This window comes from Mauremys mutica, chromosome 2, assembly GCF_020497125.1.
Source record: "Mauremys mutica isolate MM-2020 ecotype Southern chromosome 2, ASM2049712v1, whole genome shotgun sequence".
Lineage (NCBI taxonomy): Eukaryota > Metazoa > Chordata > Testudines > Geoemydidae > Mauremys > Mauremys mutica.
In genome coordinates, this window is record NC_059073.1 from 191,718,470 (window position 1) to 191,746,344 (window position 27,875).

Genomic DNA, 27,875 nt, shown 5'->3' on the forward strand with positions numbered 1-27,875 from the left:
GTTGTAAAACAGGTCAAACTGAAAACAAATATGGGGTCAGTGCTGGAAACCCTTCCTCAGATGGGTAGTCCCAGTGGAGTTCCTGGGTCTAATCTTGTGAACAAGAGACTACTCACCATGAGTAAGGGATTGCAGGAGTAGCCTCTATTCAGCAAATCATCAAATTACTAATTTTCACTATGTTGCTAGATTATTTTATGTGCCAATTAATTCAAGTATGAAGGTTGCGAAAAACATTTTTTATGCACCAGTATTAAATAGACCAAGTCTTTCCTGCATTGCTGGTTATGTAAGATAAAAGAATTACCACATTTATCTCACATGTAAATTACTAGCAGTGTTGCAAGGTTCCCTCAGAATAATTGATAGGACCATTTCTTAGCATGAAGTACATATTGTGAACAATTCTGTCACCATACCTTTTTTATGAGTGTTAGACTGTATCCCTGGCCATATGTTTCCTTCAGATAAGAGGGAGGACCACAGCATCTCAGCTGCCCATGCTGCAGGATGGCAATGCGATCACTGAGCACTTCTGCCTCATCGAGATGGTGAGTAGTGAAGATCAAGGTGCAACCTACCCCAGGAAGAGCAGTACACACAGATTAACACTTTATTTTAAAATGTTTTCTCATGAGAGACACTTTTTTTTCCAGGAGGATTCTTGAAGCAATAGTAATTCTATAAATCTACAAGAGTGTACTTCAGTATGCAGAGCACAGACACAAAATGCCTGCTAACACGTGTCACATTCACTGAGACGGTACAGATTATAAATCAGTGCAAAGTTTGGACTGGAATCTAAGAGAGACAACAACAAGCAGTTGCAATTTCAAGGTGTTTTATGAGATTAGGAGATTCTTAAAATCACATAACTCTGGTGCCGGTTTCAATGGGTCATTCACTGTGGTTTATTCCAGCTAATAGGGAGGGGAGGTGCCTGCTATTTTAGAAGTTTGCCTCCTACAGTCAGTTTTAGTTCATGACACTTGAAAGTTAATGGAATGGTTTGACTGATGAGTATTCTCTTTAGAAGAAAAATATATGCAGCCATATGGGAAAGAACAGAAAGTGAGAGCCCCCCAAAAATGAAAAAGCAAAGTCAAAGAGTGATGAAAGTAGGAGATAATCATTTTCATCCAGGGAAGGATAGACTCATAGCTAACCTGAATCTTGCATTAAACCCACTAGATTTTTCAAACCATGGGTCGCAACCCAGAACTGGGTCATGGAATGGAAGGGATTGGGTTGCAGCAGCTCTGGTCACCATCACCAACCGGGCCACTGAAAGTCCCATCAGTGGTGCTATAGAGCTAAGGCAGGCTAGTCCCTACCTGTTCCAACATCGTGCTGTGCCCCAGAAGTGGCCAGCAGGTCTGGCTCCTAGGTGGGTGGGGGGCCACGGAGCTCCACACGCTGCCCCCGACCTGAGCACCGGGGACTGTGCCTGTGAGAACCACATGGAGCCGCTTGCACACCTCCACCTAAGAGCTGGACCTGCTGCTGGATGCTTCTGGAGGTAAGCCCATGCCCCAACCCTGCACCCCAATCCCTTGCCCCAGCCCTGAGCCCCCCCAAACCCAAAGCCCTTTCCTGCATCCCAAACCCCTCATCCCTGGCCCCACCCCAGAGCCTGCACCCCCAGCCCAGAGCCCTGACCCCCTCCCACACTCCAACCCCCTACCCAAGCCCAGAGCTCCCTCCCACACCCTGAAACTCTCATTCCTGCCCCCCCACAGCCCTCACCGCTGCACTCCAACCCTCTGCCCCAAACCTGAGCCCCTCCCACATCCCAAGCCCCTCATTCCCAGCTCCACTGGGTCACAGGCATCAACCGTTTTCTTCAACTGGGTCGCCAGAAAAAAAGTTTGAAAACCACTGCACTAGATCGACCATCTTTCCTGAAGTCAAAGAGAAGTAAGCTTTGAATTTTAGTTGGCTGCTTTAAAATTTCAACAGCTGAAAGGAACAGATATCTCTGTTCGGATTTCTATTCAGCAACTGGAAAGCAAAATACTATTTTCAACCACCCTTTGTCTGGGAAGGATGTTAGCCAGAACATGACGTGAGTTTTGTACCAGCTCTGTATTTCAACAGAATGTCCCAGATTCTCCGACGTGAACATGGATCCACACCACTGGTGGGCTCATCTAGAACAACTGTCTTTGAATTTCCAATAAAGGAGATAGCAATTGAGAGCCTCCTTTTCATTCCCCCAGACAGGGCTCCAACATGTTTGAACTGGTGCTGGGATAAATCCACATCTTCCAGGGCTCTAGAATAAGAACACAGATAAAACTGTGACCTTTGAAAATCACAAGACTTTTTAGATCAACTACCATATCATCCCAACCAGTGGCACTGGAACATTTTTAGTAGTGGGGGTGCTGAAAGCCAATCCTCTTACCCCTCCCCCGCCGCCAGAGCTGAGTCTGGGAGCAAGGCTGTGTCTCTTGTGCGGGGCGGGACCTGGACAGGGGTAAGGGGGATGAGGCTGTGGCCACAGCTGGGTGCGGACGTGGAGCCAGGAGTGGAGCCCCAGGCAGGGGCCAGCAGCCAGGACCCTATGTGCAGGGCCAGGAGCCAGGGAGTGGACCCCAGGCATGGGGCCAGCAGCCCCGCATAAAATCTGGGGGTACTGTAGCACCTTCCCGCACCCTTACTTCCCGCACCTATGATCCCAACCCACAGTAAAATGACGAAAAGTCACTTGTATTCAAAATATCCATGGGCAGTTTAAGTACAGAGCAGCATATATAACTATGCAGTTTCTTCTGGTATCCACGGAAAAGAAGTAATAGTAATAATCAAAAAGTCTCTTATTTTTAACAGTAACCTCCCTATGAGCCTCCTAAAATATACTTTTAATGGCCTCTGTACAGGATTAAGCAAAAAATAATTCAAAATTATAGGCCTCAACCATGTTCCAGTGAAGTCACTGAGAGTCTTTCCATTGATTTCAATAAGCTTCAGATTAGCCCCTATCAGTTCAAAGACAGCTGAGGATAGTTCAAGGACTCTGAAATATTATTTAATATTTGTATAACCTAGAGTTCCTAAACACAGAAAACTTAACACACTAGCCCTTCCTCAAAGCCCTGCCCCTTCTCTGAGGCCCAGCCTCCCACTCACTCCACCGTTCACTTACTTGCTCCTTTTCACCAGGCTGTGGCAGGGGGTTGGGGTATGGGAGGGAGTGAGGGCTCCGGGGTGGGGCTGGGGATGATGGCTTAGGGGTACAGGAGGGGGCGCCAGGCTGGGGGGGTGGGGCCGAGAGGCTTGGAGTGAGGGAGGGGGCTTGAAGCTGAGGCAGGGGTTGGAGTGTGGGAGGGGATACAGGCTCTGGGCTTGGGCCAGAAATGAGATGTTCAGGATGCAGGAGGGGGCTCAGGAAGGGGGTCGGGGTTCAGGACGGGATGAGGAGTGTGGGCTCTGGGCAGTACTTACCTAAGGCGGCTCCCAGGAAGCAGCGACATGTCCCTCCAGCTCTGCGCACTGTCCCTGCCAGCAGGTACCGCTCCCACAGCTCCCATTGGCTGTGGTTCCCAGCCAACTGGAGCTACGGAGCCAGCGCGCAGAGCCCCCATGGCTGGTGGGACATGCCGACCGCTTCCTGAGAGCCGCACAGAGGCAGGCAGGGAGCCTGCGAGCCCCACTGCACTGTCAACCAAACTTTTAATAGCCCCGTCAGCAGTGCTGACCAGAGCCGCCAGCGTCCCTTTTCACCCAGGTATTCCGGTCAAAAACCGGATACATGCTACCCTAGTATAAACACCCAGGCAAATAAAAACCCTCACACTGATCTGAAAGAAACAGTTATAAGAATTCAAGGATAATTAGCATATTCTGCTTCTCCTTACAAAACAAGATCTTTTAGGCCACAGCCTTGCAAAGAGATCCCCCATGCAAACACTTATGTCTGTGTGGGGGTCCCATTATAGGAATGGGACACAACACAGAAGTAATGGTATGAAGCCCCGGTGAATTCAGTTTGTAAATAGGTGCCAGTGGCAAAAGCCAACAGAACAATATGAACCGCAGTAGAGCAAATTTCCACACACTTCATGAAAAGTCATCTCTTGGGAAAAGGAGGTAGTTTATTTGCCACAGGCTATTCAGTCCTTAGCCATTGTTTGATTGCTGCCTTCATGTATTATGTGGAAATCTGTCCAATAAGAACTAGACTGCAAGACCACCAACTTATTTCATGTCATGCCATTGGCTGCTAATTGTGTTCTATCACTATCAACCTGGGTTGATTTGAACGGGCAAGCACAAGACAAGCTATCCCAGTACTTATCTGCTGAGTTATCCAGTCCTTCACAGTAATTTTCTACTTTAAAGAAAGCAAATTTCTACAGCAAAGAGCCGACTTTATATGAATAAATACATTTATATCAAGGTATACACAGCATGCTTTCCAATCTTCTGACAAGCTACATTAAAATCTTGTGTTGCTTTGTTTAGAAAAAGTAATCTTACTGTTGCCTTAATCTTTTTTTAATTTCTCATTTCTGTAATAGCCTTAGCAATAGGGGTCTAATTCAATACAAATGTTCTGCTTCCCATAAAAATATCTAGTTAGTGGCAAGAATCTATCCCCTGTGTCTTTGAGGATCTTGCATAGCATTGTTATTACATGGTTCTAGGGTATTCAGAATTCAGTAGTCCAAGTACTATAAGAGAGAGAGTTTCTACTTCATCTATGCTTTAGCTGAAACCATTAGAGAATTTTTTTAAACCTTGTCTGTAATATTCTTACTCTAATTTTTATTTCCATAATTTTATTACTGAAAATTAAGATCAGGAAATATATTTACAAACCAGAATTTTAGAACACAAAACCCATCATTAGCACACTCAGGATTCCAATAGTTAGGGCTGACTCTCCTAGCATGAGGCTGTTTGTTCACCACAGTGTTCCTGGAATGGTTTTGAAGGACAGCCTACATACAGGTTTCCAGCAAGGAAAATAAGAACCACTAACCTACTGACTTGGTGATGTAACTGTTTCTTTGTCCACAGTGGCGCTTTCACTGAGCCATAAAACAGCAGATGCTCTCGCACAGTTAAGGTGTCAAACAGCACATCATACTGTGGGCAAACACCCATCTCCATTCTGATAGCATCCAGATCAGTATGTATATCCCTTCCATTGATGATGATGGTCCCAGAGCTGGGTGAGTACAGGCCTGTCAACATTGATCTGATACAAGAAATAAGAGTGTTGTTGCAGCTGTTTGACAGCAGGAGAGATGCAGAAGAAGAGTTCTGTGGAGTGCAAAAGCTTTTCTCTTTCACCAACAGAAGCTGGGTCTAGTAAAATATATATATATATAAAACCACACCCACCTTGCTCCCGCTCAGAAGAAATAACACAAATTCAATAAAATCACTACATTCAGGACATACTCTATGTTGTATCCTGAATTTGATCAATTGACTTCTCGCAAAAATTTCTTGTCTAGCAGCTGCATTATTTAAATTATGCTGGAGTGTGTATGGAAGAAACCTTGAGAGTAATGCAAAAATGGTTATTAATAAAATTATAATTTACTTTTACAATGTTACCTTTACTAATTTTGAGAGAAACCTACATTTATTTGTATGCTCACCGTGCTTAGAGATTTGAACACACACTTTTGTTTTCGGTTACTTATTTTATTAAATGGAATGTTGAATTTTATTAAATGGAATTCTTTAGGCAATCTTCTTTCTGTCAACCATTGACAAGTCTCGAGTGTCAAAGGATATACCTTTGCCATAAAACTCCTGTATGTATACAGGGTCTAAAATTTAACTTTTACCTACTATTTTGCTTTAACTTTCTATACTACTTTCTTTTATAATATGTTTTTAAAATGTACATAAGCATTGGTTATTGTGATGAGTGCTTTGCATAAAATATTTAATACAAGTCTTTACTTGCAAGATGTAAATATATCACAAAAGCAGATAATAAATCCAAGGACTATTCTGGTCCAAAGACCATAATAAAAGGGTCTTATCAAAAAAGGACATCTTTTGCGTAAGATACCAGGTGATATGGATATGATCTTACCTAAAAAAACAACAAACTTTGTATGATGATATTTATGCTTTAGAAAGAGTCCTGACTTTAAAAGAAGATAAGGATGTTTTGTTTAGCACAAAGGGAAATGTATGGCTGTGGTGTTAACTGTAAAACTAAAAAGGAAAGCCCACTTTACATCTATCCCACCCTCCACACATGCTCATTCAACACAAAAACTCTAATTTAAAAGCTACTCATAAGGTGCTAAAGAATTTTCTTATTGAAAATAATTTCTTCTATAAGCACTCAAAAGTGTTCATTCTTCAGACTAAGAAAATCCCGGATAGCTGGAAAATGTTTTACAGAAGTTGTTGGTTACTTTTATCTACCCTGTTTTTCCTTTTAATGGTTCCAAACTTTGTTTATTCCTTAAATGCTTTTAAGATGTACAGCTGCAAATATTTTATCTAAATGCAAAGTTTTTTATGCACTAATTTACTAATATCTTTGCTAAATGGTAAGATGCTTCATGTACTAATATGGAATCCACTGACCTTGCTGTGACTGGCTATTAATGTAAGAAGTCATTTGAATATACAATATTTTTTTCTTAATTGAGGGGTTAATTAGTTATCTGTCAATGCTTAAGCAACTTCCTTACCAAACTCATAAAAACAAGCAGCACCTCTCCAAATACTGATTAGGAGAAAGGACAATTTATTTAATGAATACTCAAGTTTAAAAGCCTCTCTTCAAGAATTAAGTTTAAGAATAATTCAAAACTGAAAAAAACTTTCATATCTAACATATGGGTGGGCTTGAACCGATTTGAAACAGAGTTTCAACTCCTGATAAAACCTAATGAATAACTCAGAAAATGGACCGAGTAAAAAGTTAAAACTCTAACATTAAGGATGTTCTGACAGTTTCCTGCCACAGAAGAGCAAAAACAATTAGAAGTTTATATTTACGAGGGGAGGGTTTTTACTAAGACCAACCCACAAAGGCCTGGAGCCAATGAAAGGATGATAACAGCTAATCTGAATCCTATCAAGTCTAAAGAGGCGTTTTCTCCTCTTTCCGTGAAATTAGATGAAAGAGAGGGGCATAAAGCAAACGACCAGCAACACACTGCTCTCATCCTCAACTTTGCAGAACTCATCACAGCTCATCCTGTTCATCTCTGCAATTGAGCTGTGACCAACTGCTAAGAAGAAGAAAGACACTTAACAGCATCAAGAAGAAGTAACCTTCTAGCTCAGATGGCATCACCATCAAGATTTCAATATGGATTGGTGAGATGAAGTTGTAAAGAGCTGCCAAGGAATTAGATTTAAAATTTTCTTGTAATGATTTTCATGGGATATTGAAATACTATTGTAATTTAGGATATTCATTTTTCTCCCAATAAACCCCAGATGGTTTAGACCATTTATTTCTAGAGAGAAGCCATTGACTAACCTTTGGTAAATAGAAAAACAGTGGGATTTAATTTGAATTTAAGATTCTGGATATTAACTAACTTGCCATTCAAGAAATGGTCTTGAGACTGGCTTCTTTTGAGTAACTGACAAATACTTTTTTTGGCTTCATAGGACTCAGTTCAGATTTTAAAACCTTTGCCCATTTATAAACTATGTTATCCTTGATAAAACAACAGGACTTACCTGCCCTTGAACAAAATTATTTCAAAATTATGATGTTTTGTCCATCTATAAGTTGTTTTAGTTAATAAGGATACTCTGACACAGGACTCTACTAATTTTGGGAATAAAAGGACCTCTGCCAGGGTTGACAACTTTAAAAGGTGTAACCTGTCCAAAGTTCTCCACAGACACATATATAGAAGAGTTTGTAACTGAAACAACAATTGTTTATCTTTTTTTTTCTCATTTCCTTTCCTTAGTAAGGCTGTCATAGTTACTAACTGTGATTATTTCGCTTGTTTTAACAGTAGTTTCCCCTAAATCCTGGCAAAGAACCCCCATGACTAAATAGTGGGAGTCATGTCACTGAATTGGCATTATGAGAGAGAATTATTAAAGGTTTGCCTTGCTATTTCTTATTTCTCTAAATTGTAAGCTTTAGTAATTTTTTAAAATAAAATCACTTGGTGCTCAACAACTTGAAGCATCCCTTAGTACTCCAAAAGTGCTTTAGGTAGATCCTCAACTGATGTAAATGGGTGTACTTCCATTCGGTGCACTGGACCAACAACGACTTGCACAAGTGGAGTGTTTGGCCCTTTATCATTACGGAAAAGTTTCTAATAGTAAAATCTTTTTTTAATTAAACCAGATATCAATAATTCATTATCTCTCTTGCTATTTCCTGAACAAGGCTCATTTGTCTAGCCAAGACACAGAGAGAGAGAGAGAGAGAGAGAGAGAGATCAACTGACCAGTATTTCCTGGTTACAAAATATATTTATCCCAGTTTTGCTGTAAATGCAGGGTAAAATCTCTAACTCCTAATTTATGTAGGCTCAATTCTGCAGTCCTTACCTATGTTAATCAAGTTGACTAAATCTAGAATCCAGTTCATTCTCATTAGTAATTTATATACCTGCAGGGGTTGAGAAAAAATGGTCCGAATTCTTGATATTTCATTAATATAAAACTTTTTAATTAAGTCAGATTTTTTTTAATGTTTTTCTTTGTTATTTTGGCTTCTTTTCAGCTGTCAGAACAGCCTCTTCAACATCCAGGAAGAAAGTTTGCAAGCTCAGTAAACCTCTGAGATCTCTATCTGATGGAAGCACAGGTGGAATGTTGTAGAGTGTGAGGAAAAGAAAGAAGGGTTTCCTTCAGGTCTCTCTGCACCCATGCCCACAATAACCTCTCATCTCCCAGCTACCACTAAAGCTGCTTAAAATAATAGCTTTACCATTGAGGTTATGATAAAGGGGACCCAATTTTCCACTGCAATGGATTTGTTTTGCTAGGGGCACCATGGCACAGTAAGATCATTTAAGCCACTTTAGTGGCATCTTTTGCATGGCAAAAATGTGCAAGAACAATAACCAAGCAAGGAGATGGAATAGCTCATTTGCTGATGTACAAAACATTTCAAAGCACCAGATAAGGTAAAATGTATAGTAAGTCATCATTCAGCAATGGACATACATTATTGTAGTCTTGCCAGCTCCATTGGCACCCAAGAGAGCTGTGATTTGACCCTTGTAGAAAGTGAGGCTGAGATCTTTAACTGCAGTCTTTTTGTTGTCTGTGTATTCTTTGGTGAGTGACATCAGTATAACTCCTATTGGGATTCCTCCTTCACTCAGTCTTCTCTCATTTGCGGGCAGAGAACCTGTGTAAATGAAGAATAAGGCTTTAAAAGCACTGGCAGTTATATAGTGAAAATGCATTGGCTTTACCTTTCCTGAAATGGTCCTCACTGTTGTACATTTAAGCTACAGGGTCAGATGGTATAAATTGGCATAGCTCCATTCAAATCAATGCTGCTGTGCCAATTTATAACTATCAAGGATAGGGACCACAGTTATGCTAAGTATCTAATCAATGAAAAAGTTTAATTGCAGCTTAAAACACCCAAAATAAAACTGATAAACATGTGCGCACGTTCATACAAATATACACATATATAGTAATTATTTAAATGCTAATGTCATCTATTAAAATATATTTCTTGAATAATTAGATTTTTACAAAGGAATGAAGGACAGAGAAAATGAGGACAGTATGGATTGACTAAATGGAATGGAGAAAAAGAAATGCACACAACACAAAGGAATAACAGAGACTACTGTTTGGAGAACCAGTTCTGTTAAAATATGAAACAAGCAGAACCTCTGCTCGTCGCTCAGTAATTTTTAATATTAGAATAAAGTTGGTTCTAATCCCTTCCAACAACCTTGTGACCATTCTCCAACTAGACTTTGCCAGCTTCCCTGCAACTCAAGGTCCTTCTCCCGGTTCATCCTCCCCTTTAGCTTTCCTGGATTGTGTTTCAGAGTCCAGAACCTTTAACTCTACCAGCCCTTTCTGCTACTTGATATAAATCTCAGGTGTACTCTGGAGCTTAACACAAACATGCTGGACCCTGCCATTGCTCAGGTGGAAGAGATAATCTTTCTTTTCTCCTTCCACTCTAAGAAGAGCAAAGAGCTGTCAGGACTGGGAGAGAAAAAGTGAAGGTCTCTATCCAAAGTAAACATCAAAGGTAAATGTGAAATCTACTGATGGAGGGACCTGGAGCCTGTTTGTGAGGAGAGATCACTCGGTGGAGGGCTTCAGAGTCAAGATAGTTCAGATAATATTCCAATTAACATCTACATATTTAGACATTTAACTGAGCCTCTGAAGCTTCTGAAATTTTCCCTTCAGTAGTAGAGAGGTATTGATACAAAATGCTCTTGGGTGATTGGGACTTCTGACCTCTACTATAGATAGCTGAACCAGTTCAGATAATATGTAATTTCGTATGGTCACAGAGGACTGCCAAGGCCCAAGAATGGCTGCGGGTGGCATGTGTTTCTCTATCCATGAATCTTTAATCAAAAGAAATACATGACAATGTAGTGAAATGGGCCTTAGAGAAAAGAAAAGAAATCAGATTTTAAACAGCAAAACATGTAAGGAATTCATAAGTAGCCAAACACAGAACTGGAAAGAAACAGTGCAAGTGGTTGTAGGAAGCTGTAGCCCTGGAAAAGAGAGGTGATAAGTGTGTTATTAAAATGTGAGGCTAAAAAAAGAGTCAGAAAGGGCAGAGTTTAGATAACAAACAGAATGAAAAAGAAAATTCACATAAAAGACAAACTTTTCACTGAAGCAAGGAGAAGATAAAAACAGAGCCTTATATTTGATTTCATCTGAAAGAAGTGTAGCGGTAGAAAAATAGAACTCTGACCATGAATTTTAAATGAGCACAAAATTGTTCAGGTTAGTGAACACTATACAACATTGTGAGGAATGTCAAAGGGACTTTAAAAAGCTTAGTGAATGGGCAGCGCAATGGCAGATGAAATTCAGTGTTAACAGATACAAAGGTAATATATATTCAAAGAGTCATTTGAACCACTCATACTGTAATACCAGGGTACCAAATATACAGGAATGACAGAATAGGTCAGGCTACTCAGGGAGTGGCACTTTATGTGAAAGAAAGCATAGAGTCAAATATAATAAAAATCTTAAATGAATCAAAGTGTACCACAGAATCTCTTAGAAATTCCATGCTTGAATAATTAGAGAATAGTAGTAAAACTATACTTCTGACCAGCTGACCCGGATGTTGATGGTGATTGTGAAATGCTCAAGAAAATTAGAGACAAAATACAAAATAGAAGACTCAGTAATAATGGGGGATTTCCACTATTCTCATATTGACTGGGTACAGGTTACATCAGGATGGGATTCAGAAATAATGTTTCTAGACAACATTAATGACTGCTTCTTAGAGCAGCTAGCCCAGGAATTCACAAGAGGAGAGGCAAATTTTGATTTAGTCCTAAGTGAAACACAGGATCTGGTCCAAGAGATGAATATAGCTGAACTGCTCAGTAATAGCGACAATAATATAATTAAATTTAACATTCTTGTAGAATGTTACCAAGAGTTTTGGGCTCATAAAGCCCCGGATAACAGACACAAATATCAAAGAAATTGGGAAAATAGGGGGAAAATATCAAAGAAATCCACCACAGTAGCATTTAACTTCAGAAAGGGGAACTACACAAAAATGAAGAAACTATATAAATGGACATTAAAAGGAACAGTTATATGGGGAGATTATGGTGGACCACTACCAGTGACTGGAAAATCAATTATCATGCTTATTGACAAAAACAGCCAAGTTAGTGGACCTATGTTGCAGCCTTAGCATAACTAAGCCAGGAGACGAGGGAGTTTGAGCAACCACAAGAAGGGAGCCTGACCCTGCATCCTTCCTGATAAGATTTCTGTTTAAATTGATGAGGCATGGGTTTTAGAAAACAGGAAGATTACCTATATTTATACTCTTGGGTGTGTTTGTCAGGGACATCAAGCAAGCAGACTTTGAAAAAACACATTTTTCTAATTAGCGGTCTGAGGAAACCTCTTGCTTAACCACTGAAATTGTTTGCTTAACAAGTTTTTTTGATTGACATGTTATTGTCATACTAACAATAAATAAGGGGGGAGAAGTTTGGGCTAGTTGGATCACTTTGTGGACACCCAATGGCAGATGGAAGACAGGCCAACGGCTGGCTATCATTGTACCACTCGAAAACTGCTCCAGACTTTGGAAATTATTGGGGGCTGGGGTTTTTTACTAACCTGTTGGGGACATATGTAAGTGCTTGAGACTAAATAAAGTATAGCTTTAAATAAGAGCACTCTTGTATTGTAATGTCAATCATCTATCGGTCGGATGGCCATGTCCCCATTTACTTATGTCCTGCCCCTGCCTCACCAAGGGTAAATGTTACCAAGAGTTTTGGGTTCATAAAGCCCCGGATAACACACACAAGAGTGAAATGCCTGCAAGCCGCATGGAAACTTTAAAAACACCAATTAGAGGCTCAAATTAAATGTATACCTCGAATTAAAAGAATAGCAAGAAAACCAAAAAATGCCACCATTGCTAAACAATGCAGTAAAAGAAACAGAGGCAACAGGGCATCCTTTAAAAATTGAAAGTCAAATTCTACTGAGGAAAATAGAAAGGAGCATAAAAGTATAATGAAGCAGGCCAAAAAAGATTTTGAAAAGCAACTAGAAAAAGACTCAAAAACTAACAGCAAAAATTTTTAAGTACATCAGAAACAAGAAGTCTGCCAAACAATCAATCAGTGGGACCACTGCACAATCGAGGTGCTAAAAGGAGCACTCAAGGAAGACAAGGCCATTGCAGAGAAGATAAATGAGCATGTGAGGGAGATTCCCACACCTGAGCCATTTTTAAGTGACAAATATGAGGAACTGTCCCAAACTGAGGTGTCAATAGAGGTGGTCTTGGAATAAACCGATAAATTAAGCAATACTATGTCACCAAAACCAGATTCTATTCACCCAAGGGTTCTGAAAGAACTCAGATATGAAATTGAAGAAATAACTGTGGTATGTAAACTATCACTTAAAACAGCTCCTGTACTAGATGACTGGAGGATGGCTAACCTGATGCCAGTTTGAAAAAAAAAAAAAAGACTCAAGAGATGATCCTTACAATTACAGTCCAGTAAGCCTATCTTCAGTATCAGGCAAACTGGTTGAAACTATAGTTAAAAAAACAACTGAATTATCAGACACATAGATAAACATGTTTTGTTGGGGAAGAGTCAACATAGCCTTTTCTAAAGGAAAATCATGAATCATGAGCGGGGTCAAAAAACATGTTGACAAGAGTGATGTGGTGGATATAGTGTACTTGCATTTTCAGATCTCTCACCAAAGGCTTTTAAATAAAGTAAGCAGTCCTGGGATAAGAGGGAAGGTCCTCTCATAGATCAATAACTGGCTAAAAGATAGGAAACAAAGGGTAGAAATAAATGGTCAGTTTAAAAAATTGAGACAGGGAAATAGTGGGGTCCACCAGGGATCTGTACTGGTGCTGTTCAACACATTCGTAAAAGAGCTGGAAAAATGGGTAAAAAGTGAGGTGGCAAAGTTAGCTGACGATACAAAATTATTCAAGATAGCTAAGTCCAAAGCAGACTGCAAAGAGTTAACAAAGGGATCTCACAAAACTGGGTGATTGGGCAACAAAATCGTAGATTATAGTCAATGTTGATAAATGTAAAGTAATGCATATTGGAAAATATAATCCTAATTATACATACAAAATTATGGGGTCTAAATTAGCTGCTACCATTCAAGAAAGATCTTGGAGTCATTGTGGATAGTTCTTTGAAAACATCCACTCAATGTGCAGTGGCAGTCAAAAGAGCAAACAGAATGTTAAAAAAGCTTTAAGAAAAGGGTAGATAATAAAACAGTAAACATAATTCCATTGTATAAAATCTAGGATATGCCCATACCTTGAATTCTTCAGGCAGTTCTCGTTGCCCCATCTCAAAAAAAATAGTATTAGAAATGGAAAAGTTACAGAAAAGGGCAACAAACAGGATTAGGGGTATGGAACAGCTTCCATAAAAGGAGAGATTAAAAAGACTGGGATTATTCCGTTTGGAAAAGAGATGACAAGGGGGAATATGACTGAAGTCTATAAAATCATGAATAGTGTTGAGAAAGTCAATAGGGAAGTGTTATTTAACCCCTTACATAAAACAAGAAGCAGGTATCACCCAATGAAATTAATAGGCAGCAGGTTTAAAACAAAATGCACAGTCAACTTCTGGTTCTCATTGCCAGGGAATGTTTTGAAGGCCAAAAGAATAAGTGGGCCCAACAAAGAATTAGATAAGTTCATAGGAGATAAGACCATCAATTGCTATTAGCTAAGATGGTCAGGAATGCAACCCTATGCTCTGGGTTTCCGTAAGCCTCTGACTGCCAGATGCTGGGACTGGAGGGCAGGGGATGAATCCCTTGATGATGCCCTGTTCCATTCATTCCTTCTGAAGCATTTGGCACTGATCACTGTCAGAAGATAGGATACTGAACTAGATGGACCATTAAGCTGGATAAGTTTATGGAGGGGATGGTATGATGGGATAGTCTAATTTTGGCAATTAATTGATCTTTGATTATTAGCAGGTAAATGTGACCAATGGTCTGTGATGTTAGATGGGATGGGATCTGAGTTACTACAGAGAATTATTTCCTGGGTGCTGCTTGGTGAGTGTTGCCCATATGCTCAGGGTTTAACTGATCGCCATATTTGGGGTCGGGAAGGAATTTTCCTCCAGGGAAGATTGGCAGAGGCCCTGGGGTTTTTCACCTTCCTCTGCAGCGTGGGGCACGGGTCACTTGCTGGAGGATTCTCTGCACCTTGAGGTCTTTAAACCATTATTTGAGGACTTCAATCACTCAGACATAGGTTAGGGGTTTGTTACAGGAGTGGGTGGGTGAGATTCTGTAGCCTGCATTGTGCAGGAGGTCAGACTAGATGATAATAATGGTCCCTTCTGACCTTAAAGTCTATTAGTTTGACCCAGTATGACCATTCTTATGTGATGGGTTCTAATTGAACTTTATCCACTCAGACATCTTTGTGGACAGCTCAATGAAAACTTTTTACTCAAAAAATCTTTTTAATTAAAAAAAAAAAGCCAACAAAATGTTAGGATGCATGAGGAGTGAGATATAAATTTAAAAACTTAGACTCAACCAATTACGGAAGATAGATTAAAAACAAACAGTGAATTACGCAGAAAAATAAAATAAGATATTTACTAAAAGGCTCCTGCTATTACAAACCTTCATTGACAAAAAGCATATTGGAATTTAGATGTTTCCTTCTCTTCTCTGTACCACACAACTTCTTCCAGTAAGAGATAGTAAAGGGGAAGTACCATGGCTTTCTGAACCCCAGTCTTCCTAGATGTTAAATATAAGAGAAACATTTGAAACATTTTCAAAATTCATTTGTTGTTCAAGCATATAAGCTAATTCTATTATCCTATATTGCTGCTGTTGTTGTTTTCCAAGGAACAGGGATATAAAATCTTATCTATACTGCATAGCATAGATTTTTATATAGCACTTTTCTTCACAAAATATCCAAAAGCACGTTACAAACTTTGGGGTCAATCTTGCTATTATAGAAATCAGTGGAACTTTTGACACTGAAATTTGCTTGTGGAAATGGCTCTCTCAGCATTATCCTGGCATTAGTGAGACAATCCAAATAAAGATTTTGGCCCATATTTTGAGCTAAGATTAGTAAGGCTCAGTGAACTGGGGTAAAGGTGTCAAGCTTTTTACCTGCCCTAATCTGGGCCAGTCCCTAGCATGTGCCATCTGCCAACAGGTGCCATTCTAGCACCAAGGGATACCAAGGTCTAGTGACATCTTAGCCACGTCTGCTTTTTCCCAGATTTGTTTCCTACACTAGGGGAGGGAGGAATGATGTAAAACCTGCTGCAGCAGCTGAATGGCACAAAAGATACTTCTCCGTGCACAAGTGAATCATCAAGGAGACAGATTTGCTACCTTTCCAGCTGCTTTGCGCTACCACTTTGCAAGCCAGCTGGCAGAGGAGCAAGGATCTGGCCTTGTATTGTAGTACTTTAATACAAAGGGGCAGAAGTATGGCCGCACATACCGCCTTAACATTGACATTTCCTGACCTTTTCAGAGCTTCACTCAGCATTCACTTAATGTGGTTTTTGTATCCGTGGAGTCACAGTATGTGGTACTGAATAGCAAGTGGCAACCTTAATTTTTAAGTGAAAGGTTTTTGCCTGAGATACAGTTACATTATTGTATTCCCTTCTGTTTCCATGTCCAACTTCTCAGTTATTCATTTTGAATTAAGTATACAATAAGCAGAAAAAAACATGTAATATGCCGAGTTGAGCGAGTGTAAATTTCAGGGCATGAAAGAGGTGTTTAGAAAGCATTCCAAATGCCCCAACAACCAACTTAAGGGCATTAACAAAACAAAACAAACAACAACAAAAGCTAGAGATTGTAGGAAAAATGAATCCCACCTTCTGAGAATAAATCTGGGATGTAATAATTTCAATTGTGACCCAGAATTATTGGTGGAGAGAGATGATAACCAGGAAATCAAATATTGTTCATTAGCATTCTGAAATTACATTGTTAATAAACAGCCTTAATAAAGAGGCCTAAACCTGACTCGGACAGAACACCCAGTTAACTCAATATGATTTCTGCTACTGGACTGAACTCTGTTATTATAAAGTGTCAATCAGACTGAGAAGTCCTTATCCAATTATCTGCTCTCCTTACATACACAAATAGACTTCATATCCTATTACAATTCCAGCCTACCAGTTAGCGTCATTCACTGATCCATGAAGGTTTTCTTAGTTAGTCTCACTCATAGCAGTAGTCATGTATTTTGCATGTCAGAAAGTCCTAACTCAGAGGCATCAAAGATTTAATATTTTTAACTACAAAGGAATGAAAAAGAACAACTCATTTTGGTATTAATAAATCTACAAGTACTTGTTCTTACCAGGGATTACATTGCTGAAATACCAGCCAGCTAATAAATATAGAATTGAATCAAAGAAAATCATCCAGCAAGCCCATCCAAAGGTCATGGATCCTCCTTGTGCCAGGGGCTGGTACATGTTACTCCACTGAATGCCTAGTAATAAAAAAAAGTCAACACTAAATCTGTAGAGCACCACAGGTAGCAGGATCATAAACACATCAACACCAAACACTCAAAAGGTTAAAAAAAGAATAATGTTAATCACTGTAATTTTAACTGAATAGAAACTAAATGTTAGGCTGCTCCGTCCGCATGGGCAACAGCAGGTAATATTACTGCTTAGCAAATATGAAAGAACTCATAGTGGAACTGTGTTTTTAAGAAGTTTATTATTTTATTTTAGCTGACCTTTTATTTTAGTAAAAGGGAAAAAAATAAGATCACTAGGCAAAATGCTGAATAAAATATGAGAGAAGCTCCTTTTCAGTTGTTCAATACATCAGACATTCAGACAGATTGCTGATACATGTAAACAAATGGTTTAAGAGATCTGCAGCAGATTTATTTAGTTGAAACCTGCAAATCGTGACTAAATGCAATCTATTATATACTATATGTTTTATAGTAGTGCCTGATGGTGACAGCCAAGAATTGGGGCTCCAGACACTAATCATTTGAAAAATTACTGAAACTCATATTCCAGCAAGTGTATGAAGAAAGGAAGGAAAACACTAGCAGTAGTTAGAATTCAAATGTAATATCGCTACCGTTATTTCTGAATTGAAAAGTTATTCAGAAAACTAGATTACTGCTCTTTTCTACATAATATCTTATAAAGGTAACCACATAGCCAGATATGTTCTTGACCTGCTCTACTGGAAACTATTTTTCCTGGGGGGATGGGGGGGGAGACATTCCTTATTTAAAAATTTCAACCAAAAATAACTTTTTCCACAAAAGCATATTTTTGTGCAAAAAATTCTGATAGCAAATTTTCCACCAGCTCTAGTTTGCAATAACTGTCTCTTCTGATACTTATCAGCTTCCACATAAGTAGAAAACCCTCTATCAGCAGCTAGTGCTTGAGATGACTTCCATTCTGACAGCAAGACCATCTTAGTGTTAATAACACCAAATGAAGAAAAGATTCCATCTTGGATCAGTTACCTGGTTCAAAAATCCCTCCTCAGGACAATCATGAGGGTATTACACACACACACGAGCTGAGATTTTCCAAACTGTTTCGAGGATTTGTACATTCAATTCCCATTAATGTTTGAAAATCTCATCCATATCTTTTTTTCAATATATGAAAACAATAAATAATACCTGACCCCAGAATGTCTTATAAGGCAAAAGAGCCCAAAGTGGTTAAAATGACCTGCTGTTCCACAAACTATTACAGATTATTAGGAGTAATGTATATTCTGTAAAGTGCATGGTACTATGTAATCAGATGCATACTGCTTGATTTTGCACCCACTGAAATCACTGGTAGCATTAACACGGACTTCAATGAGCTTTGGATCTGGCACACAGTAATCTTACTGACAATTATATTTTGCACCTGTATTCTTCAGTACTGTATAAATCCAATAATTTATTTTAGGCTGAAATGTGGGCACTACTGTTAGCAAGTAGAAACAAATACAATTTTGAAAACTATATCTTTGGCAGTATATTCATCTATAAAATTCTTCAATAAAAAGTTTTTGATAATATAAATATATTCTTATTTTCCAAAAATTTGAACATATCTGAATTATAGAAGAAAAATGGTGTAAAATTTTCTTAAATCTAATCTTTATGAAAAATAAAGGAAAACAATTTCTGAAAGTGTCATGTTAGGAGAAATTTATCAAGTGTCCAGAGGTAAATCAGAAAAGCAACTGCTTTTTATTAAGAGGTAAATTAAACTGAAACATCAACATGGAATCTCCTCTATGCTTCATAGCATTCCGCACCGACAACTCCACCAGCAGGATACTGAGAGACAACACACTAAACCAGTGAAACACAACAGGATAGCTCTTCAGCTAGGGTAAATAAGCATAGCTCCATTGAATTTGATCTAGCAGCAGATCTGGACATGCATCTTCAGACATTCTCACTGGCTTACAATACCCTAAGAGCAGCACATTGTCATCTAGCAGCTTCTGAGAGTTGATTCAATCCTTTATGCATGTCACATACACTACAAAATATCAGCAATGTTGGGGGTGTGCCGGGGCTTCCTTGCGCCAGGCATTATTAGCCCCTAGGGGGCACTGGCAGCTGCCATAATTTAGAGCAGCCTTAAGGCTTCTCTAATTTACTGCAGGAGACCAACATCATCAATCTGGTCTGGGAAAGATGGAGCACAAAGGTGGTTTAAAGCTACATCTACATCCTCCCCCCAGTCCTGAGTTCTACTGCTTGCTGAGGATCAGAGATTCTACAAAGTTTCACTTTCAGAACAAAGCAAGTGAAATAAGTTTCCAAGTTTAGTTCTTTATAAACCATGATTGTTATAAAAAAGTTTTGCTAACTAGCGATCTTACCTATTTCTTGGTTTTCAAAGAATGTAATGAAAAATACTCCTTGCCCAAAGGCAGCTGTAGACAATAAGCACTGCAACAATAGAAACAGGAGACGAAAATAAATAAATCTCCATTAACATATTGTGTGATGTAAATAACTATTACGCTGTTCAGTGCAAATGGAGAAGCAATGGACCTTTCAGTTCTAGAAAGGCTAACAATCCAGTCTTTCACTTACCTTTTTTGAACCTGAACAATGTTTACCTGCATTTTGCAGAAATGTGCTCTCCAAATTAAAGATCATTATGTATCAGGTTATTAATATTTGAAGGCATTATTTAACTTTACCACAATTTATGAAGCATCATAAATCCTCCATATATTGCAAATATATAATGCATAACATTGGAAAAGTGGCTAATGCAATTTATTTTCTGTAGTAAGTGAATTCTAGGGTCATTCACAAGAGGCAGGCTGATGGAACACACATTATATACTGTACACTGGGCAGCTATTCTATTGCAAGGAAATAACATTTTATTTCCAGTGGAGCAATATAAATTGGGCCATACTGCATCAGAAAAGTACAAAATGGAAAATGACTAACTTCAGGGATGTAATGTAACAAGGATGGAAGAATTATGGTAAATTGAAAAATCACTAACCAGCATCAGAGGGAACTAACTCATTACTAAATACTGATAAAATATATGCATTGTTGTAGGAAAAAAGTTCTGTAGTTTCAAAGTCTGCTCTTGGAAATGACTTGTATTCTAAAGTAAGTCAATCCAGTATGTTTCACAGTGTTTAAAACAGAAAGGCAAAATTCTGCCAGGGGCCTGGAAAACAAGTATAGCCTGCCTCTCTCAAACACACACACACACCACTACAGATGTAGGCCCCTGATCAGGCAAAGGCTTATATACATGCTTATCTTTATGCACTGTGAATAATTCTATTGGCTTAAAATAAGCACATGGATAAGGCTTGGCAGGAAGAGAACACACAATGTAGGCAGTGTATTTAAATATACACATGTATTATAGTTGTGCCTGGAGGCCCTGAGCAGGATCCATTGCATCAGGCACATTTAAAAAACCAGCCCCTACCCCTCAGAGCTTAGGGCATTTGCATACGATGAAAAGACAGCTGGATAATACAAGTATATGGTGGGGAGGACAAGGGAAACATTGAAACAACAGAGGTAGCGCTCTCAGCCTACCCCATGAAAAACATGGTCTGGAATGATGGATACCTGCTGTGTGACCAAGGGCCTGATCCAGTTCCCATTCTAGTCAACAGGAGACTTACAAGTCATCAATCAGAATCTGAATGGGTAAATATTTATTCAATAGCATAAAGGTTGAATGTGTGCAGCTGGCAGATCTATGCGTAGCAAATATCAGAGTATAACGTACTATTCAACCCTAAACATTGATCTATCACATTTCTGGTTTGTTTTGCCCTATTTACAGTGTTACTTAGATTATTATATACACAGAATGAAACATTTAATTTTGCAGGTATGGAATGAACAAGAGCTTAATGGTAGGTAAAACTGTTTGGTTTTTTTTACTGATATTAAAAATGTTAAAAATACTGTAAAATTCTAAAAAGCTTAAAAAAGTGTTGTCTTGAGACAAAGTCCTAAACATATTTATGGAAGTGCAATGCTTGCATAAGCTGTTTTTGCTTCTTGCATTAATGTTCAAGAAATTTACAGACATACATTCATGTTATTCTTAATGGAAGTTAAGGAACTTCTTGTCTCCATTGGGCCTCAGTTGGAGAACAACATACTTGGACGCACTCCTGCACTGTTTACTCAGACATAGCACAGATTCCCTTCATTTTGTGTGCTCATCAATGAACACTTTTGAACTACAGTACTGTTGAATTTAATATTAAATTACAACTGGTGTTCATTGTATAGTAGTGTTCTATTTTTTTTTCCTCTGTGGAGAGGATTAGGTACATCAAATAAAAAAGAGGAATCTTAAAACATAGCAGTAGTAGTAAGGTTTGTTTGCTCACTTTTTTGTTTTCCTTGAAAGAAGATATTAGAATTGGAAGGAGGTCAGGTGAGCTAACATAGCTGTGATCCTGACTTGACAGTACGTCCAGAATAAGGAATACTTATTCTGAGAATACAGTTACAGGAGAACAAACATTGCTTAGATCAGACCTTATCAGAGATTCATCGTGACAAAAGGAGGATGCTTTGCAGAGCACAGCAAAACACAAAGCAGAGGATAGGAAAATATCACCTAGGAACTCTAAACAGATAATGTGGTAAAGTAGTTCATGAAGATCTGTTTGAATCATATTTTATATTGTAGACTAGTGAACATAAAACAAATGATGAAACTTGATTTTCAATAGTAGAATTTTAAAGGAAATCTCATTCCTCTCCCCATACATAGTACTCTCTTCAAAGAGCAGGATGTGCAGTATGCATTCTTACAGATCTGTTTGTCCTGTAGTTGTATTTTAAACAAAGGAACGATTTCTACACTTCACTGGTAAGTTTTACACTCATTTTTCTGCCCAGGATAGCCACTAATCCTATGATGGGATGTCATCCACTATTTGAGAGAACATAAATTTTCCAAACTAGTCTTTTTTTGTAAAAAGAAGTCTGTAAGAATGTATCTTTTTCTATCATGCATGCTGCATTGGAAATATGGAGCCTTATGCTTTCCATAGGGTTCTGTCAATTTCTTTGAACACTGATTTTAGATTCCACTCTGTTGTGTTCAAAGCTGTATTTCTTGACTGGTTTTCTATCTAGGAAAGCCATGAAACTTCAGTGAGATGTAAGAGCAAAGTAGGAACCTCTGGACAGGATAATGAGGGGATTTGCTAAAGGTCACATACTTATGGAAATGAATCAATAAACAGTTTTTAAAAAGAAATACTTACTGTAATGATCTGGAGGGCAAAACTAAGTTGGTTCTCCAGGACCAACAAAACTATGTAAGGTAAAAAGCTGATCACATATATAAGGCTGGCACAGAGAGCGGCTGTATTGGCACTGCTAAAAAATGCACCCAACAGGTAGCTTAGCATAACAACCGCAACTCCAAAATCGAGGAGGAAGAGGAAGACTAGGAAGCCATCGCTGTACACAAAGATGCCGCTAACTTTTAAAATGATGACCAGAGCACAGCTGCTTATAGTGAGCACAATGACATTCTCCAGAAACCAGGCCAGGAAGTGAATGGCAGGATTCACACCCATTGTCTTCATATACTACAAGAGCAGAGAGACATTTTATAATTAGTCACAACTTTAAAAAAAAATTAACCATCAAGAGATATGCACTAGCCTCCCAAGTGACCACGTAATCCTATTATCCTTACCCCTGTGTTACACTTTTCTCATTCTCTCTTCATGTGCTGTTAACTCCTTCTGTTGCTCTCATCTTAATTTAAAGTCCAATTCTGTAGACACTTGCTTTTGAGCATAATGCATATGAGTAACCCTATTGACTCTAAAGGGACTGTGCACATTCATGAGCAAGTGTTTGCAGGATCAGACACTTAGATTGTAACCTCTCTTGGGTAGAGAATCCACCTCTATTCTTTCAAGTGCCGTACACATCTATGTCACTACTATAAAATAACAGTAGTAATATAAAACCATAAAATAATGCAAGATTATTAATGATTATCAGAGACTAAGACTAAAAGTGCTATGCGAAAAAAAAATTAGAATTTCATAAAAATATGAAACACTTCCTTTCCTTTATTTTTGCTGTTTTCTTGCTGAATTTAAAGGCAATTTCTGAATAGTTATTTCCAATCCAGAAGTGAATTTGGGGAAATTTACAATTTTGCCTATTGCAAAATTTTGCAAAGGTGATAGGAAAAAGGACAAATTTTCACCATTTACATCTTTTGCATACATTCATGAAACTCTCAGATTTAACATTGCTCATATGGCCAGAAATAATTGTCATATGTATCTGAGCCTACCATTCTAAAAAACAAAACAAAACACTTTTTTAGGATTATAATACACTATTTCTCTAGTGTTTTTTCCAAAAGTCACCTTGAAAACATTGGTGAGTTATTACTTAAAACACCTCTGCAAAGTAGATAAGCCCTATTTTACACACTGGAAAACCGAAGTCCAGAGCAGGGATCGGCAACCGGTGGCACGCGTGCCAAAGGTGGCACGCGAGCCAATTTTTGATGGCACGCGGGGTGGGCTGAGCCGCTCAGCCCATTGCCGCTTTGGGGTTCCCGCTGCTGGCCCCTTACCAGCCGGGGTCCCGCTGATGGTCCCACTCAGCACCCGCTGCTGGCCTGGGGGAAGGAACCCCAGGCTGGCAGCGGGCTGAGACCCCAGCTGGCAAGGAGTCAGCAGCCGAAACCCCAGAGCAGTGGCGGGCTAAGCTCTGGGGTTTCCACTGCCGGCTCCTGCTAGCCGCAGTCCCGCCGCTGGTCCCACTCGGTGCCAGCTGCTGGCCTGGGGTATGGAACCCCAGGCTGGCAGTGGGCTGAGACCCCAGCTGGCAGGAACCCATGGTGGAAACCCTAGAGCAGCGGTGGTGGTGGAAACCCCAGAGCGGCGGCGGGCTGAGCTGCTCAGCCCGCCGCTGCCGCCTTGGGGTTCCTGCTGCTGGCCCCTTGCCAGCTGGGGTCCACCCGCCACAGCCCCACTTAGCACCCACTGCTGGATCACACTAAACTAATAAGATCTGCATTTTAATTTAATTTTAAATAAAGCTTCTGAAACATTTTGAAAACCTTGTTTACTTTACATATAACAGTAGTTTGGTTATATATTATAGACTTATAGAGAGACCTTCTAAAAAACATTCAAATGTATTACCGGCATGCGAAGCCTTAAATTAGAGTGTATACATGAAGACTTGGCACACCACTGCCAAAAGGTTGCCGACCCCTGGTCTAGAGATGTTAAATGTTTTGCTCAAGGTCGAACAGGAAGTCTTCAGCAGAACCTAGAATAGCACTTGAATTCTTATGAGTTAAGTGTTGTTATATCCATACCTAAAATATGTGGCTTTAAGGTCTCAATCCTGCAAAGTGCTGAGCACCCCCTGAGTGCCAGAAACTTGTCTCCTTGACTTCAATTTTAGCTGTGATTATTCATCTATGTAACCGTTATGCCTTTGTTTTCTCTGCGTACTTTAAATACCTAAAGACTAAAATCCCCAGCCACTTTTACTCCCCAGCCACTTTTAAGTTCAGGGTACCTCAAGGAGACCCTATTTTTCTTGCTTTGTTGTTCTCCTAATCTAAAATAAAAGCAGCAAAGAATCCTGTGGCACCTTATAGACTAACAGACGTTTTGCAGCATACGTCTGTTAGTCTATAAGGTGCCACAGGATTCTTTGCTGCTTCTACAGAACCAGACTAACACGGCTACCCCTCTGATACTAAAATAAAAGGTCATTCTGAATGAAAGTATGTGGTTGTTCTTTGAGGATGGATAAATATAACAGAAATTGAAGGCATTCAGCACCATGGAAGATTGGGATCTCTATCTGCAAGACTTGTTTCAAAGAAAGGTGCTCAGCTTTAAATTTCATAATTCTATCATTCACTGCTCTCCTTTATTTCAACAGAGATAAATTTCTGCAGACCAATGGGACTGCAAGCAATATCCCTGTGAATCTGATTTGGCAGCTGGAACTCAGATTAAGAGCCCAGGAGAGAGTGAAAGACAAAGTAGATGCATTATTATCCACAAAACCATCTCTCCTAAAGTTTAATGTGCATTTTTGGTATACCCCTCTAAACCAGTTTTACAGTCAAAGGCTCAGCTAACTATTACCTCTTCAAGACGAATTTCCCTCTCATAAACCAGTTTTCGGACCATGCCAGCAACAGATACCATCCATGCTAACATCATTATGAGTGGAAAAAAGAAACCAATATTGTTCAAGAACCTGTTCAAGCAAAAATATATGTGTAAGACTCAAAGGAGAAAGATGTAGAAGTAGAAAGTTAATATTTTAATACTCAGAAAATATTACAATATCTAAAACAATTATTGCGGATGTGATTTTACTCAAGTCTAGTAACAATACTTTCTTTGCTGCTATAGTACTAGTTAAACATACGCACTATAATTTAATGGTAAAATATAGGATCAGTGGAACCTGTAAAGTGTATCTCCAAGACAGTGACACTCTATTTGTAGTGAAGAAGAATAAAATTCCCAAATTATTTTAATGTTTTGCAAGGTGCTAATCGCAAATAAAGATATTTGGAGTGCCTGTTATATTTACAAGGCAAATTTTGCTCCAGTGTTTGTGGCTTGCATTTCAGTTATCTACTTTAATCTTTTGCTTGTATAAACTAACCACTAAATCCCCACTGCAAACCAATGGATAGATTCTCGGCCTCTGTGATCCAGAGGGGAGAAATCGCACAGGAGCTGGTTTCTGCTGCCTGATCATTGAGCTAGTTCTAAGCTAGCTCGAGCCCCAGTGTAATCTGGAACATCCTTTGGGATGCTCTAAAGTACACGTGCTGTTAAGAGCTCCCAAAGGGGGCTGTCTGCCATATAGGAATTGCTCAGTGAGCTTTTACCATATCCTCTTCTCCCCCTATTCCTTCTGCCAAGAATGGCAGAATGAGATGCATAGGAGCCAACCACACAGGTTCTATGCCATAATGGGCAATCACCAGTTAGGGGGATCTGGGAGCTTTCCAACCCCTTTGTACAGCTCAGCCAGATCACAACCACACTATTGAGAGTGCTGCACTAGGTTCAAAAGCAGGATGTTTACTTACAGGTCACTGGTGTGGCATGGATATGGCATAGCTTGCGCTTGTATTTCTGGCTCAGAGGCATCTGCTCCAGCGTGTACCGCAATGATGGCTCTTTCAATCATGTCTTGAAGTGGAACAAAGATGTGATTGTATTTGAACCCGTCACCTGGCAGGTTTTGGGGATGGGATTTCCACATTGGGTTATTTAGCAGATCTGTTCTCATGCTGTACAGAACACTAGTTCTAATTGTATATGAAATGTGTTGTGGGAGGTGGCTAGCAGAATCTTCTCTGCGTCTCCTGTTACTTGAGGTGTTGAATATAATACCTGATCAAAGAATGGAAAACAAAATCAAGACGGTGTTTCATGGATTAGAAATAAAGCTGTGAATAACTGATTTTTAACACTATACATTGAAAAAAAAATCAAAACTGTGTGGTTTTTTTGTTTGTTTGTTTTTACCCAAAACAAAAAATTTTGGCAAACCAAAAAGTAAAAAAAAAAAAATTATTTCCGGTCCAACAAAATATTGTGTTAAAACTTATATATATATATATATATATATTTCTAGTATGTTTCTAAAAAAGATGTTTTGAATCAAAAAATCAAAATGTTTCATTATGAAAATATCAAAATAATTTCAATTTAAATTTTTTTTTAAACCATGACATGAAAACTGACACATTTACAAAATGTTTCAGCCAACAAGAATTTGGTTTTTTAGCCAAAAAAACTTTCATCCAGAAAATTGTGTCCAACTGTAATTGGAAATGCTACAGATTTTATATTCCTGTCTTTTTTATGTCCTGTGTTTTATGTTTGCGCTAGGATGCTGCCAATGAATAGTCACTCATCCATCTTCAAAAAGGCCACATTGTCTTCTTGTAAAGAATGTGGTATTGGTATATTACTTCCTTGTACTGTAAACCTGAGATTCATGCTGGTGGGATTCCAGCATGGAAACATGAAATCCTTCAAGTCTATAGTCATCACCCAATGCATTTTTTTAACTACCAAATGGCACTTTTGACTGTTAATGTTAACATAGTCAAAGAGCTTGATATTTTTTTCTCAGTACTCAGCCTTCTAAGATCTAAAATTACCCTTTTTTCTGCGGGCCTGAGAAAAATCTTAAGAAAAACTTCCTTGTACTTTGTCCTCTAGAACTTGTTCTCCAGACTTGCTTTATTTTTAATTAAAATGTTCCCATTCCCGGGCCAAACTCTAAAGTCCTTAATTAGGCAAAACATGCAATGAATTTGGCCATCTGAGGCCTGGTCTACATTTAAACATTAGGTCGACTCAGCTATGTCACTCGGGGTTATGAAAAATTTTGCACCCTGAACAATGTAGCTAGGTCAACTTAGCCCCCGGTATAGATGCAGCAAGATCAATGAAAGTGGGCTGCAGTCAACCTACCTGCAGCCTCTCCGAGGTACCCCTTCCATTGATGTAGGAAGCATCTACACTACGGCACTATAGCAGCATCACCGTTGCTGTGCCACTATAGTTTAGACAAAACTTTGGAATAATACTTCATGGACTGGGGAGTATTC

General features: G+C 39.1%; 1 protein-coding gene across 1 annotated transcript in view; it reads right to left on the reverse strand.

The window, feature by feature from the left end:
- ABCA13 (ATP binding cassette subfamily A member 13) overlaps positions 1–27,875 on the reverse strand; it is a 282,083-nt gene that overhangs the window by 142,270 nt on the left and 111,938 nt on the right. Inside the window, exons 31-40 of the mRNA XM_045007417.1 lie at positions 26,340–26,646; positions 25,375–25,489; positions 22,492–22,821; positions 19,591–19,660; positions 17,069–17,203; positions 15,340–15,459; positions 9,139–9,325; positions 4,988–5,206; positions 2,079–2,275; positions 420–577 (exon numbers count right to left, since the gene is read on the reverse strand). Of these exons, the coding sequence (XP_044863352.1) occupies positions 420–577; positions 2,079–2,275; positions 4,988–5,206; positions 9,139–9,325; positions 15,340–15,459; positions 17,069–17,203; positions 19,591–19,660; positions 22,492–22,821; positions 25,375–25,489; positions 26,340–26,646 (1,838 nt within the window). The remainder of the gene's footprint in view (positions 1–419; positions 578–2,078; positions 2,276–4,987; positions 5,207–9,138; positions 9,326–15,339; positions 15,460–17,068; positions 17,204–19,590; positions 19,661–22,491; positions 22,822–25,374; positions 25,490–26,339; positions 26,647–27,875) is intronic.